A 14,353-nucleotide genomic window follows, 5' to 3' on the forward strand; every position below is an offset into this window, starting at 1 on the left:
GCTTCTCAATGAATTAACTAAGGAATATGTGGCATGGGGTAGGGGTGCTTTCCTGTTGAAGAAACAGCATGTGCGACACTATCCAGAGTGGCCGACCCTCAGAAGGGTTCCCTCAGCCCAGAAGAGCAGAACTCGACTGCACTGTGAGTGAAAGCAGTAGGGGTTCATCGCTGCTTTGGGAAATATTCAATATTATATCCTACCTTGTCTCCAGGTTGAGGCCTCATCACAGATACCCGATCGTAACCTTTCCGCAGGAGAACCCATAACGCATCCAACTTGCCCTGAAATTACAAGAACAGTCATCAGTGGCCTTGATAAGAAAAACACCTTCAAATCTTCCAACATTCCTTCAAACTCTGTTCTGTTTCCATACACACACCCTTGACCCTGAGGCCTAAAGCCAGTACTTTTGTTTTAAGATATGATGCCTGACTGCATTTCTTACTTAGCCTCAAATTGTACCTGCTCAAATTAGTTGAAGAGCTGGGGCTCTTTTGTCTAGAAAAGAGAAGACTGAGAGGAAACCTGATAGAGGGTTTTTAAGATTAGGAAGAGGTTCGATTGGGCAGACGTAGAGAAGATGTTTCTACTTGTGGGCCAGACCAGAACGAGGACCACAAATGTAAGAGAGTCATCAATAAATTCAATAGGGAATTGAAGAGAATGTGGAACTCGCTACCACAGGGAGTGGTTGAGGTGAATAATATGAAGAATTACATTTCATTTGAGTACTGAATATTTTTTTTAGAAAAATGATATTTTGTACCGAATGGAATGTTTCTTTTCAGATTCAATTCTTCCCCTCTCTCACAGATTCCACTAATGCCGAGAGTTCCTTGGCACTTGATTCATGACATGTGATGAGTCCTGACACAGAGTCCTGGCATCACCATAATGGGACGCACACACGCACGCACACACACGCACCAGCAGTGTTGACTGGATAGTGACCAGGAGCAAGAACCTCCTTAGCTGAGGCATAAAGAATGGTTGTAATACCTGCACCATTGCCAAAAACCACAGGCCATACCTAGATCTTTCTTGGCTGACTGGCGCACTGGGCAGGGCCATTACCCCGTGAGCCATTAGGACTTGCAGTACCTGCCAGTGAGTCTCACTGAAGAATGCAGCAGGACTGCAGGCAGTAATGGCTCACTTTACATCAGGAGAGAATCACAAGTCCGCCCCCGACATCAGCAGTGAAACAGTCATGAACAAGGGGATGACATGAAATTATGCTGATTCTGAACACGAATGGAATTTCCACCTTTAAAACCAGGGCTGCTTCCACTCACGGTCTGATGTATATCTCCCTCTTCCATAACCCTGTTTATCAGGACAACGACAACTTGCATTGATTTAGCTCCCTTCGTGCAGTAATACATCCCAAGCCACTTCACAGGAACGATTATCAAACAACATTTGATATGGAGCATGTCGGGAGATATTAGGACAGATGACCAAAAGCTTGGCCAGAAGAGGCAGGTTTTAAGGAGGAGAGGAAAGAGAGCTTTGGGCAGGGAATTCCAGAGCTTCGGGCCTCGGCAATTACATGTACCAGTAGCAGAGCAATATAATCAGGAATGTGCAATAGGCTGGAATTGGAGGAGCCCGGAGATCTCAGAGCATACAGCATGGACTCAGAGCAATGGTTGTTCAGTACCTTCTGGCTACTTCACTTCAAGTGACTTCTGAGGAAATCCAGTTGTATTTGTGAACTCTGTGCTAACTGCTCTCCTTTCACAAAGTATTATGAACTATTTGCAGCACAGAAAAAGGTCCATGTTGGTGTTTAAGCTCCAAGTCAGCCTCCTCCCACCCTTCTGCATCATATCCTAATCTTTTCTTTCCTCTTCTGCTTAACCATGGCACAGGGGAGATCGTAACACAGAAGGAAAATAACTTTCTGGTGCGTGTGTGTGTGTGTGTGTGTCCCATTATGGTGATGCCAGGACTCTGTGTCAGGACTTATCACATGTCATGAATCAAGTGCCAAGGAACTCTATGAGAGAGGGGAAGAATTGAATCTGAAAAGAAACATTCCATTAGGTACAAAATATCATTTTTCTAAACAAATTATTCAGTACTCAAATGAAATGTAATTCTTCAATAAGAAAGTTATTTTCCTTCTGTGTTATGATCTCTCCTATGCCACCCATTGTAAGGTGACAGATGCCAGACAGAAATCTCACTTTTTCAGGCTTTGCTTGTGATTTCTAAAACCATCCCAGCTAAGTGCCAGTAAAAAAAAAAGCTGGAACTCCTCCCCTGTGGGGAGCTGAAGTATGACAAATCGACATGCTGCTATCTCAAGCATCAAACCTCGGTAACAGCAGCACTTTGTGCCTCAGCAGCATTCATGGAGATAGACAACAAAAAATGTCTTCATCGTATCCAATGCCAAAATGGTTGGGCAATCATCAGGGACAAATAGATTTGGTTTCAAAGCATCCTTTTGACATTTCAGATCGGAAAATCTTGGTAACTTTCAAAAAAAACATTGTGTATGTTGTGGTGATAGAAGGTGGTTGTAATCAGAGCCATGTTGTGTATACTTCCTGTTGGATCTTCCCCCTCCCACACACACACACACACACACACACACACACAGTATCACTGCAATTGTCTTTATTTCTGGGGGAGTTTGTGCAGCTGAATACTTTTACCTTGTCTTTTCACCCAGTCTGTGCAATGAACCCTTGTTCTTCAGCCTATTTCCTGCTGTTTCAAAAGATAGGGCTGTTGTTTGGGTTCATAGATGTTGACCATCTAGCAACACGCAGTTCTACTTGGATCACGAGAATCCGTGTTTATTCTCCAAATACAATGGTGCTTTTTTTTGTTGTTCCTATCCTGGGTGGTGGATGTATACAACCAAGATATGCCTTCTTCAGCCTTTCCAATGAGCCAAGTAGGTTGGCAGGGACAATGACATCCAGCAACTCTGAAAACATATGGCACCACGCTACTGGTATCCCGACTGGTAAGCAGCATAGTTCCCCCGATGGGGAATCAGCTGGTATTTTGTTCAGAATTTGCATCTTTCAATTCCCGGATTCGAGTGAATGAGTCACCCACTGCCGACAACCTGCTTCTGACTTGCATGTCATAAGCCAACAATCTTGCTCACATCACTCTGTGCTTTATATTTTCGATCAGCCTGCCCATTAAATCGAGTCTGAAGCACAGAAACGGGCATTTTGGCTTAAATTGTCAATGCTGGTGTTTCTGTTCCACCTCCTCCCAGCCCTTTTCATCTCACCCGACCAACAAATCCTTCCATTCATTTCTCCATCATGTGCTTATCTAGTTTCCCCTGAAAGAAATCTCTGCTGTTCAACCCAATGACGTGGTAGTGAGTTCCACATTCTCACCACTCTCTGGGGAAAGAAATTTCTGCTGAATTCCCCGCTGAATTTATTTGTGGCTATCTTATATTTATGGCCCCTACTTTGGTCTCGCGCACGAATGGATATGGGGTGACACTGACCTTTCCAAATGTCCCCTGCAGTGTGCATTTTGATTGTCAAGTAAATAAACATTGTCATTGTCTGTCCGCTAGAGACAGAGGCAAGTTATCCAATCCCTTCGAATGATTCCTGCCATTAGTGAACATCATTTATTCAGCAGATGTCACTGAAAGAGAAAACATGAGAAGGGGGAAGAAAAAGCTACTCTGGTCTGTTTAAGAATTTGCTTTCTAAAGCTACAACCTTACTTGCTGCCACAAAGCACTTCAGCAGAAGCCTGAGCTGTCTTGTGAGGCGTTTTATGGCCAGAAAAACACACACACACACACATGAGACTCCGCTCTCACCTCGAACCCTCATACACTATCTCTAATAACACTGGACCGCTGTGTGACACATGAAACAGCAGTGCCTTCAATACAATAGACCAGAATAACACACTTCAGGTTTTGTCACTTGAGGAAGTTGGGTTCCTAGCTGCCTTTTGAAATTCTGCCCTCTTTCACCTCCCCCCCCCACCCCCCCACCCTCGCACATTTCCTTGCTCCAACATCTCACATTTAGGAAGGCAACATTCTGATGCAATGGAGCAAGGTTACCTTGATTGGCGAGTACCATTTTCTGGGGGAGTTTAACTTGCGACCTCCATTATTATTCTGCATTCCTGACTCGGAGAACTCGTACTCTTGCTCCGGCATTTTGACTCTTGCGTTCTTGGCTTTTTCCAGTTTGGCGCCTTCTTCCGTCGATCCCTTCTCTCCCCAGCGGACCTGGAAAATGGGAAAGCTACCATCAGAACAATTCCCTGCGCTGCGGACATTGTTAGCCAGTTGTTTGGGTGAAGAGGGGGGATGGCTGGGTGCTGGGAGGAAGGGAGCAAGGGGACTTTTATGATAGCTGGAATCAGCAGCCCTGCGCTCTGCTAAATGGTGCATGGACGAAAGATCCATCAGCTGATTCAAGGCAACTGGACAATCGGTAAAAAGATGCATCAAATAGTCTTGTATCTTTTTTCTAGTTATTGACCATGAGAAATCTCAGTCCCTTGCAAATACCTGCGTGTTCTTCCCCCATTTAAATAATTCTGCTTCCAATTCAAATGGCATCTTCCAATGCGTGTTTGTTCCTTTTTTAGCCAAATGTCCTAAGGTGCTGTGCAAGGTGAGGGTTGAGCCTCAGCTAGAACATGGAAGAATTCTATGGGGATTTAATCGAAGGCGCAGTGAGAGAGAAGCAGGATTTTGAAAGTGGGGAAGAGATGAAGCAAAGGGGAGGGAATGAGGGAGAGAATTTCCGAATGTGTTGGGGGGAGGGGTGGGGGCAGGAATTGGAGGGTGAGATGGTTTGAGGTTCTTCCATTTAGAGCAGGAAGACAGACAGAAGGAGGGAATTTTAACCACAAAAAATTGGGGTGGGTTTGGATCAAGTGGGATGTAAAAATGTGTGGAAAAAAACATCTCAAACATCGAACCCAACTCACTGGTCACTCTGACAGGCTGCGGCCATGAAACAGATGCCAAAAATGGTAACTGGGTCCTGCTGTTAAATTCGGCAGGACCTAAGGGAAACTCGTTCTTCCAGGATTCCTGACCGCAAATGTGCCTTTCCGTAAATATCAGGGCAAAAGAGATCGTGGGGCAAATAAAATGGGAAGAGGGGACTTACCCACTCCGTCCCTCCCTCAGTCTGGCCCGTTACCATTAAGAATTGCACGTCCTGGGTGTCCCCTCCCACAACACTTCGATTACACTTGGGACCATTCTCTGGCCATTTTGCTTGGGATTGCGGCAAGCAGCACGTTCATGAGACCCAGCCATGTTTAAATCATCCGATCCTTCCTCGCTGCAACTTCCACACAGGCCTGTCCCTTACTTGGTTGAATTCCCTCCCAGGAGACAGAAGCGGGCCCGAAGGGTCAGAATTGGTGAGTGTCTGTGTCGGGGTGTATCCCTGAAGGTTAGAGAGTTAGAGTGGAGCAAAGCCACTCTAGACGAATTTGTAACGCAGCCATATAGAAATGGAACATGCTGTGTCACCAGCATCAGCCGAGCATTTCTGGAAAGCATCCTGCATTTGTACTTTAGCAAGGAGTCTATGTATTCAGGAGAGAATTGGAGAGGGATTTTTAAAAACAAAAATCACAAGGAGCGAACAGTAACCAATGTTGACTGGCGCGTTAGTAAACAGTGTGTTCATTCTCCAACTCAGAGGAAGTTGAATACTCTGGAGTCAGCTGACAAAAAACTAATACAAGATTGGGAAGTGCAAATTAAAAATCTAACAGCAGAAGGACTTTGGGTGAGGAAGGGTGCTGATAGAAAAAGAGTGGGATCATAAGACTGTAATGTCAGCAAACTTCTCAAGAAGTCTTGTCAAACCTAATTCCACACCCTCGTTTGGGAAGAGAAGCGAAGCAGGACCTGATTTCACCCACTGTCTGAATGTTCCGGTTTGAGATGATCCAGCCATCTGTTTTTGAACTGTTTTCCTCAGTCTTCCCCTTCTGCTGACCCCCCCCTCCCACCTTCCCCCCCCACTCCACCTTCCCCCCCACTCCCCACCTCCACCATGTCATGTTGCTGAGTAACATGCTTGGCCATTCATCCTTCTTCAAGGACTGCTTTCACAGCTCGACAAATGGGAGTTTACAATTCACCATCTGCATGCACCAGCTGTTTCATCGCACGGCTGTGTATGATTTGCTGTAACTGGCAACTTGGTAAAGAGAAATTGACCTGCGATGGGAAGCTTAAGCAAGTGAGAGTGAAACTCAGCAGTTGCAAGCTGTTGGTTAAAGAACTCACTCGACTGAGAGAACTGTGTCTCTGAGTTCTGACAGTTCTCACTTCCATCCTTCTCTTCATTTCTGATTGTTAAAGGGGATCTGCCTTCATAAAAGAAGAAGGTGTTTTCCCAAAAAGGATTGGTCTTTAAGAGCTGCTGACACAGCGATGGGTTTTTGACACCATCTTCTTTAAAAATGTACCCCGGAGCGTTTTATTTGACAAGAATGGGCGGTGTTTTATGTTCTACCCCCATCCATGGTGGGTTTGGAGGCGGGGAGAGTTAAGATCGGGAGGGATGGTGGGGGGGGAGAGTGTGGTTTTGTCCAGGCGGGAAGCACTGTGAATGGCCCTTCCTGCCCCGTCGCCAATTGAGGCCCTTAACTGGCTTAATTAACCCCCAATTAAGGGCCTCTTCTTGCCACAGCCGCAATTGTCCGTGTGGCGGGCGGCCCTGCCGCTCCACGGGAAGCATGATAGGATAAACCGGGTGGGCTGTTTCCCGGCTCCGGGGGGCGTGGGAGTTTAAAGGCATCCCTCCAGTGAGACCCCTCCCACCCTGACCTACCTGAGGCCTGGCTCCAGCCATATACCTCGGCCCCTGGGACGGTCACCTCCAGCAGCAGGCACCACCTCCGCGGGGGGTGCGGCAGCTGCCAGCTTCTGATTGGCCGGTGACAGGGCCCTCAATCCTATTGAAGGCTCGCTACTGTCCACTTAAGTGCACAATTGGCGCTAAATTCGGCAGGCCTTCCAGAAAAGAGGCAACACGTGGATCTTGGCATCAGATTCAACCGACGTTGAGACCCCCGTTGCCAACATAAAATTCCCCCCGATATCTCTTTGAGGTCACTTGGGATGGTTTCTGTGCTGTCAAACTATTGTACTGTATATGTCTTAGAATCTCTGCAGGTAATAATACTAAACTGCAGTGTTGAACATCTTTTTCATGTTTAAAAGCTGGGACATTGGGGAATTTTCAAATGCATTGAAAGGAGCCCAAAGACTTCACATGTGGGCTTCAACTTTTCAACCAGGAGAAAGGAGCGGATTCATTTAATTTGAAACAGAAAAGTTTACTTTCTGCCAGTCACTCTGACGGATCACAAGTTTCAAAACAGGAGCAGTGATAGCTCTCTTTACCTCCATTCTTTTAATCCCTCCCACACCTCGGCCCCCGTAATACGAGGCATCGACTGTTGGCCATTTCTTCTTGGGTAAACCTTCTGAATCCGAATCTTCCTGCAAGAAAGAAAATGAATAGCAGGCAATGAGAACATGTGAAGCGAAGTTGCTGTGGCTGAGTGAGCACAACTGGTCTAATGCTTGCTGGAAATCGAACAAGAGGAAATGCCTCAGCTCTTAAAGTTCCCGAAACAGATCCTCAAAGGTTGACACTGACCCAAACTCTTGACTTGGAACCAACTGCCAAGCGGGACTTTCAATCTCATGACTGCAAAAAGAAAAAAAAAACTACCTGAGTTTGTTGAACTTGTGCACAACATATTTTGTGTGCTACTGTGTGCCTTCTTCAGGGCGAGCAAGTATCATAACAGGAAGCACCCTGGCGTCATTCCCATTCAAGCTGGCCAGAGCAGATTCATAACATTTGGTGGGTTTTGCAATCGTCTTCTCTGTTTACATCCCAGAGCAGAAGAATCACTTAGAAATGAAATTGTTTCTTCAAGTTTATTTTTTCTAACTTTTAAAAGTAGGCTCTCTTTATCCCTTTGCATACTGACTCGCCACTCTTTATGGAAGATTCAGCTTGATCCAGCAGGACCTCTGTTCCAATTAGAACATTTTTAGTCATTTTTTGAATTAACTGTGCAAGTCCTGCGGCCAATGGAGTAAAGTAATGGATTCCTGCTCTCTGACCAGTGCCAGGACTGCCACATATGTTGGTCATTGGAAAAGCTCAGTCAGTCAGTGCCAAACCAAGGGGTTTTGGGTTTTAAGCAGTAAGTTGTATTTTTTTAGTATTTCAATGTCCAAACTCTGAACAGTGAAGTATGCTGGATGTGTACAAGTGAATATTTTCCATGCAGCTTCCACCTTAAATAAGGCCAACCCCACACCCCTATCTCTCCGTTGCTGCTCCCCTCCCCCCCCACAGACTCTCCAACTTCTCGGCATCAAAGGGTGCCGTGTCACCCACATCTCTTCACTTTATTGCAAACTATCTTCCGCTTCTCTGCAACCACCACAACTTCCCCCGACTCAACCCTTCATCCTTCTGAGCTGAATAAAACAAGTAGCACACCTGAACTTCTGGAGGAGGGGACGGGAGGCTGCAGGAACTGAGCAGTGTTTGTCATAATTCCCCACAATCTCTGGCCGAGGCACACCGTGCTTCATGGGGAATCAAACTGACGTCAACCTGATTAGATTGCAATTGTTCAGCCAAATGTTTCACCATTCTCTGGCACGGCACTTTTTTTTTTGCGGTCACAGGACACGGGCATCGCTGACAAGGCCAACGTTTATTGCCCTTGAGAAGGTGGTGGTGAGCTGCCTTCCTGAACCATTGCAGTCCACATGGTGTAGGTACTCCCACAGTGCTGTGAGGAAGGGAGTTCCAGCATTTTGACCAAGGGACAGTGAGGGAACGGTGATATAGTTCCAAGTCAGGATGGTATGTGACTTGGAGAAAACTTGCTGTTCCCAATTATGGTACAGTATGCACCAAACAGAAGGTAAGTACTTCTGGATTGTGGCCCCTGAGTTGCACACCAGGCTACAATTCTGATTCACAATTTTCCCTCATTGCTGGAGACTGAACCTTTGAGCAGAAGGAAGGATGGCTAGCATGGGAGAGTTGCAGCACCAAACCTGAACTACAACCTCAAGGGTGGAGAGCGGATGTTCCTTGCAACACAGGGTGTGGCATTTCAATCTTTGAAACTCTCTGACAAGAAGGCTGGTGACAGCTGCTAACAGGAATGATGAGGAATGAGGACTGGACTGAGAGTGGACAAACTGATATCACACTGAATACACAATCAGGCCTCAGAAAAAGAGTGAGATTTTCCAAACCGTCTCATTTGATGCAGGTTCCATGTGCCCATCCACCAAATCCCACTGCTTAGCATTTCAACATTGTGACACTGTGGAAAAAGGTCTTTTTTCCTTCAGTTTGAAGACCCCAAATTGATTATGGCTGTCCCATCAATAATTCATGAGTAAACATCTTTATCTTACCCGACAAATAGTTTATACAGCTGGCTTGATTGATTATTCTAGAAAGTTCAATTTCAGACCACAATTTGAACCAACCTGGGAGCCAATATCACAGCAGAAAATGTGATCTCTTCAAATCTCACATGTCCAAATGACCTCTTCACAGAAGTCACCCAGTAAACAAGCCCGACAGTATGTTGGCAAGCACAGCAGATAACTTCAACCATCAAAACTAAGGTGGGGACAGATGTTCTTAGTTTCCCTCTCGTCTTCCTGGTCCAATACCTAACTGTATACCAGGGTTTCTCGTTCAGCATCATTATTGGTAAGTATAGCTGGCTATTTTGAAAAACAGGCTGCTGCAGTAATTTGCTCTGTTTGACATAACTGTTTGATCAACAATACCCTCAGCCTCTCCACATCAAAGAGCTGCAGAGATCCCAGTGCCAATTCCAGAGTAGTACATTCAGTTGAAGAATCAAGCATTCTCCAAGAGATGGCAGATGGTTAGAAACAGGAGTAAGAGTCAGCCATACATTAAATCGAGCCTGCTGCGCCATTCAGTGGCAGATCTTCGACCTCATCTCTGCTTTCCTGCCCTGTCCCTTTCTCCAATTAGAATGGTGGTATTATGTAAGAAAACTGCAGCAAGCTGTATTGTCATCAGGACCTTGGCACTGTCTGCAGATATCTGACAGCTGCTGCCAATGAAGCCTCAACATTAATGTCTTCACATGGTGACCGATGATGGCAGTGCTCACTGAGTATGCTAATGAGGCGTTCTAACCCAGTTTCCACTGATCCCGATGCCCCTCGGTTTGGGGAAGTGCTAGTTGCCCGTAATTGTGCAAAGGCTAATTTCTAGGCTGAAAGATCCCACCATTGTGTCCTTTTTCTATGTCAGTCTGTCCATTGTCAGTTATTCATGCAGCTCCTCCTACTTAATATTATCTTGGCTTTGGCCTTCCCATCTTGGAACCATTTCAACAGCTTCCAAAGGTAATTCTTCTCTCTCATCAACATGGTGTTACGACCAGGGAAGGCAGGGGTCTAGGGCTCCCCTCTCCGCCTTTTCCTCGTTTGGCTGTAATTTTTGAAACACCGTGTTTTTTTTGTTTCCCCTCAGTGAGTCCTTACTCACTGCTGTCTGATTGTAATTGCAAAGAAATCAACCAGACAGGTTTTCTCAGATTTAAACAAGAAAGGTGTAAGTTTATTAACCTTAAAACTTTAACTCAGTTAAAACGACTAAAAATATGCTACGCGACCATGCGAGCATGCATACGCGATAAACACACATGCAAATAGAGACAGAAGAAGAGAAAGATTTAAGGGGGAAAGGTTTTAAGTAATAGATGGAATTCAGTTCCTGTTTCTGGGTTGGATGTAAAGTCTTTGATTGAAGTTAAGTTTCGCAGTTCTCATTGGGGCCCAATGCACACTTTCAAACTTGTTTAGCTGGTACCAGAAGGCTGCAGGAGTCTTCTCTCTTGAGGCTTGAGTTACTTCAGTGGGTCCCTGGAACTTTGCAAGAGAGAGAGAGAGAGAGAGAGGTGCTCTCTTTTTGAAGTTCAATTGCAGTCTCTTCCAAAACTGTTCTGTGTCAGGCACAATTCGAAAAACCCCAGGTTGGCCAGCAGGTTAGTCATGTGACTCGATCCTAATTTGGAGCAGCCTCACCTGCGAGATTTGTGGATTCCTCCAAGCTTGCCAGACACTCTCAGTGGGGTGGCAGGGGGGTTTGGAATGCTGGCTCAATGACTCTTGATCATCACTATCGACAAAACCCATCTGGAACCAGGGGACACTCCCATTGTGTCTCCATGCCACCGTCTTTTAGAATGCAAATGTGCAGCCATGTTTTCAGCCACTGTTCTGTGGTCGTTTTGAACAAGTTATTCCAATGATCAGTAACAGTTCAAAAATCATGTTCCATATGACAAAATGAATGTGTCTCATTTTGGCAGGTGTGCTTTCTGTCACAATGTCCAACATCCCACACATCCACATACAACAGATGGGACACTCTTGTTAATGTCCTCAAAACAGCAATCCCCTTGCATAGCCATTTCCAGCAGTGTCATGCCTCTGTTTGCATATACTTGTGTCAGGTAGATTAGCTACCATGGCTGATGCTATCAAATAGATCCCTTCGAACTTGACTGAGATGAGCACACTTGAGAAAGAAATGGTTCGCACCAGTTCGTAGAAATGCTTCAAACTGCGTAACCAAATCGGAGGTATATGTTGTGTTTGAGAGTATATCTCAAATCTATACTTTTCATATTTTATTAGTTTTGTTCATATTTGTAAAAACACAGCAAGTTCCCATAAGTGTACATCGTTGGTTGCCCTCCTGTGTTATGAGCTGCTTTTTGTTTCATTTTTATTTCCGAGCGAATCTTCTGTTCATCAAGAGGAAAAGAAAAACTTATAATTATATAGCACCTTTGGGGTGCTGGGAAACAGAACAGTTCCCATTTCAGGCAACCGCTTGTTCACAACAACCTTTCTTGGGTTAGGCACGGAATAATAAGCTCCCCCTTAATTCTCCCCCAACAATATAACTTTGCTCAATGTCAGAACAAAAGACCCTATCGTGCCAGTATGACATTTTCACTTATTCACGCCCAGCCATCCATTCTTCTCTGAAATCACCATCCAGTATTGACAAATTAGGAGACGTTTTGCACTTTGGATCTATTCCCAAACCCATTTCATGGTATACAGCAAACAGACTGAGGACAGCTTCATCCAGTCAGTCTGTTTCCGAGGTGAGAAGGCTGATGTTTAACTAATTGCACCACCCAATCCTCAATGCACTACGGTATTTCACCATATTATTTGTCCAACAGTGACATCTAGACACTTCACTGTCTGTTGCAGAATAACAACACACACATAAACACATGTATTTTATAGCCTAGATGGTACGATCACACATTTGTGCGTCTTGTCACTGTTACCCACTGCCTTTTCAATGTGGCTTCATCACATGCCGACAAAAAGCCTCCTGCTGGAACGACAATTTCTTGTGCTGCATGCTCATTATGACATGAAGAAAAGAAAGTAACAGCTTGCATTTTTATCGCACCTTTCACGACCTCACGTCATCCCCAAGTGCTTTACAGCCAATGAAGTACTTTAGAAGTGGAGTCACTGTTGTAATGTAGGGAATAGGGTAGCCAATTTGTGCACAGCAAGCTCCCACGAACAGCAATATGCTGAATGTCCAGATAATATGTTTTAGTGGTGTTGGTTGAGGGATAAATATTGGCCCTTCAATCCTTGTCTCTCCTGAAGTGTGAATCCTTAGTCGGGGTCCAATTCCATGATCACCAGCACCTCTCCTGCACCTCATCCAAAAGTCCAAGCGTTTCAGGGCTCGTGAAAAGCTGCTTTCTTTCAATAGAATCACAGAACAATTTTTGAAAAGTTGTTCCATTTTTCTCCTAGCCAAAGAAGATAACTTTTCAGAACTGATAAAAGGTTACCAAATTTGAAATAAATAAGAAAAACTTGCATTTACATATCAGCTTTCACAAGCTCCATATTCTCGAAGCACCCCAACAGGCAGTGCAGTCACAGTTGCGATGTAAACAAGTAAATATTGGTGATACAGGGCAAGCTAAGTAAGACATTGAAAGAATGGGACACAGGTTCAAATTGTTGAATAGATCATTGAGGATAGATTGCAAGAAGAAGTGTGATGAGCAATTGGATGGGGCAATTGAGACCAAGTTTTGGACCCATTCAAGATCAGGTTAGGCACCATGATGGACGGAATCCTGATTTTCTTTCAGGGTGGATGATGGGCTAGGCTATGCCAAATGGCCTGCCGTAGCTTTATTGATCTCCTGATCTTATTTTCCCAGCATCCATTATGACAGTCACGTGATGTTTGGTCTTTTTTTTTTCTGTGTGGTCGTTGTCATTCATTTCGATGACTGAGGCAAGGTAGACCCAATAGACAACAGGCAAGCATCAACTGGCACGAAGATTAAGGATAAATCGTTCCACTTTTTGCCGATGGAGAAAAAAAAAAATAACTTGTGCCTGAATGCTCCCGGAGCAGTAATGTAGAATGATGTCTGTGCAATTCAGAATGAACGTTCTTTGTCCATTTAGTTGTTAAAGGTCACATGTTGTGTTCTAGTCAGCCGCACTGGTCAAAGGTGTAACAGGGATAGGCGGGGAGGTGAGTCGACAAGCGGAGCCAAGTAGTCCAATTTGGGCAGCTTGCCAAGGGAGGAGAAGCAGATATTCTGCCCCTAGATTATGGTGCCCCTGTCACCAACCCATAAAGTAAATACCACATCCTGCTCTTGTTCAAAGACATGCTGAAACATTCAATAGCAAGACACCAACAGTTGTCCAATTTCTCTGCCATTCCAGTTGAAGAGAAGTCCATTCTGAAACAAAAATGCTCCGATCTTTGCCTCCAAAGGCACGAATGATGTGTTTTCTGGGAACAGAAGAGTTTGAGGAGAACATCTGAGATGATAATCATGAGATGGAGGTAAGTTCTGGCAAGACTGGCCAGAAAGTGCCAGGTTTGTTGATGCTCCACTATCCTTGGCTTCTAAAATTTCCTGTTTTTCTTATTCAAATGTCCAAGTTTTGTGATACCCGTACAACATGGCACACATGCGTTACTTTGTTACGTTAAGTATTTATGTAGGCAAAAGGCAAAATTGAACAAACTGAGGAGTTCCTTAATAGCTTTAACAGATCATTTTAATGGAGCTGCACTGAGCTTTCCACTTCCTTGTGTAATGTGTTTCTTACAATAATTCCCCTGTGTAGTTTTATTTCAAGACCGTAAAACAAAGTGACTGCATATTTGCGGCTGTTTTCATGTGTTATCTGAGGCGATGGACTTGCCGTTTAATTTGCACTGTCGAAACTAAAAGATCT

General features: G+C 44.8%; 1 protein-coding gene across 2 annotated transcripts in view; it reads right to left on the minus strand.

Annotated features, from left to right (window-relative positions):
• LOC137357243 (anthrax toxin receptor 1-like) overlaps window positions 1–14,353 on the minus strand; it is a 164,306-nt gene that overhangs the window by 31,951 nt on the left and 118,002 nt on the right. For both annotated transcript variants that reach the window (XM_068023429.1, XM_068023428.1), the window contains 3 exons: window positions 7,400–7,498; window positions 4,073–4,243; window positions 204–284 (listed from right to left, as the gene is read on the minus strand). In XM_068023429.1, coding sequence (XP_067879530.1) covers window positions 204–284; window positions 4,073–4,243; window positions 7,400–7,498 — 351 coding nt within the window. The remainder of the gene's footprint in view (window positions 1–203; window positions 285–4,072; window positions 4,244–7,399; window positions 7,499–14,353) is intronic.

Source organism: Heterodontus francisci, chromosome 47, assembly GCF_036365525.1.
Source record: "Heterodontus francisci isolate sHetFra1 chromosome 47, sHetFra1.hap1, whole genome shotgun sequence".
NCBI lineage: Eukaryota > Metazoa > Chordata > Chondrichthyes > Heterodontiformes > Heterodontidae > Heterodontus > Heterodontus francisci.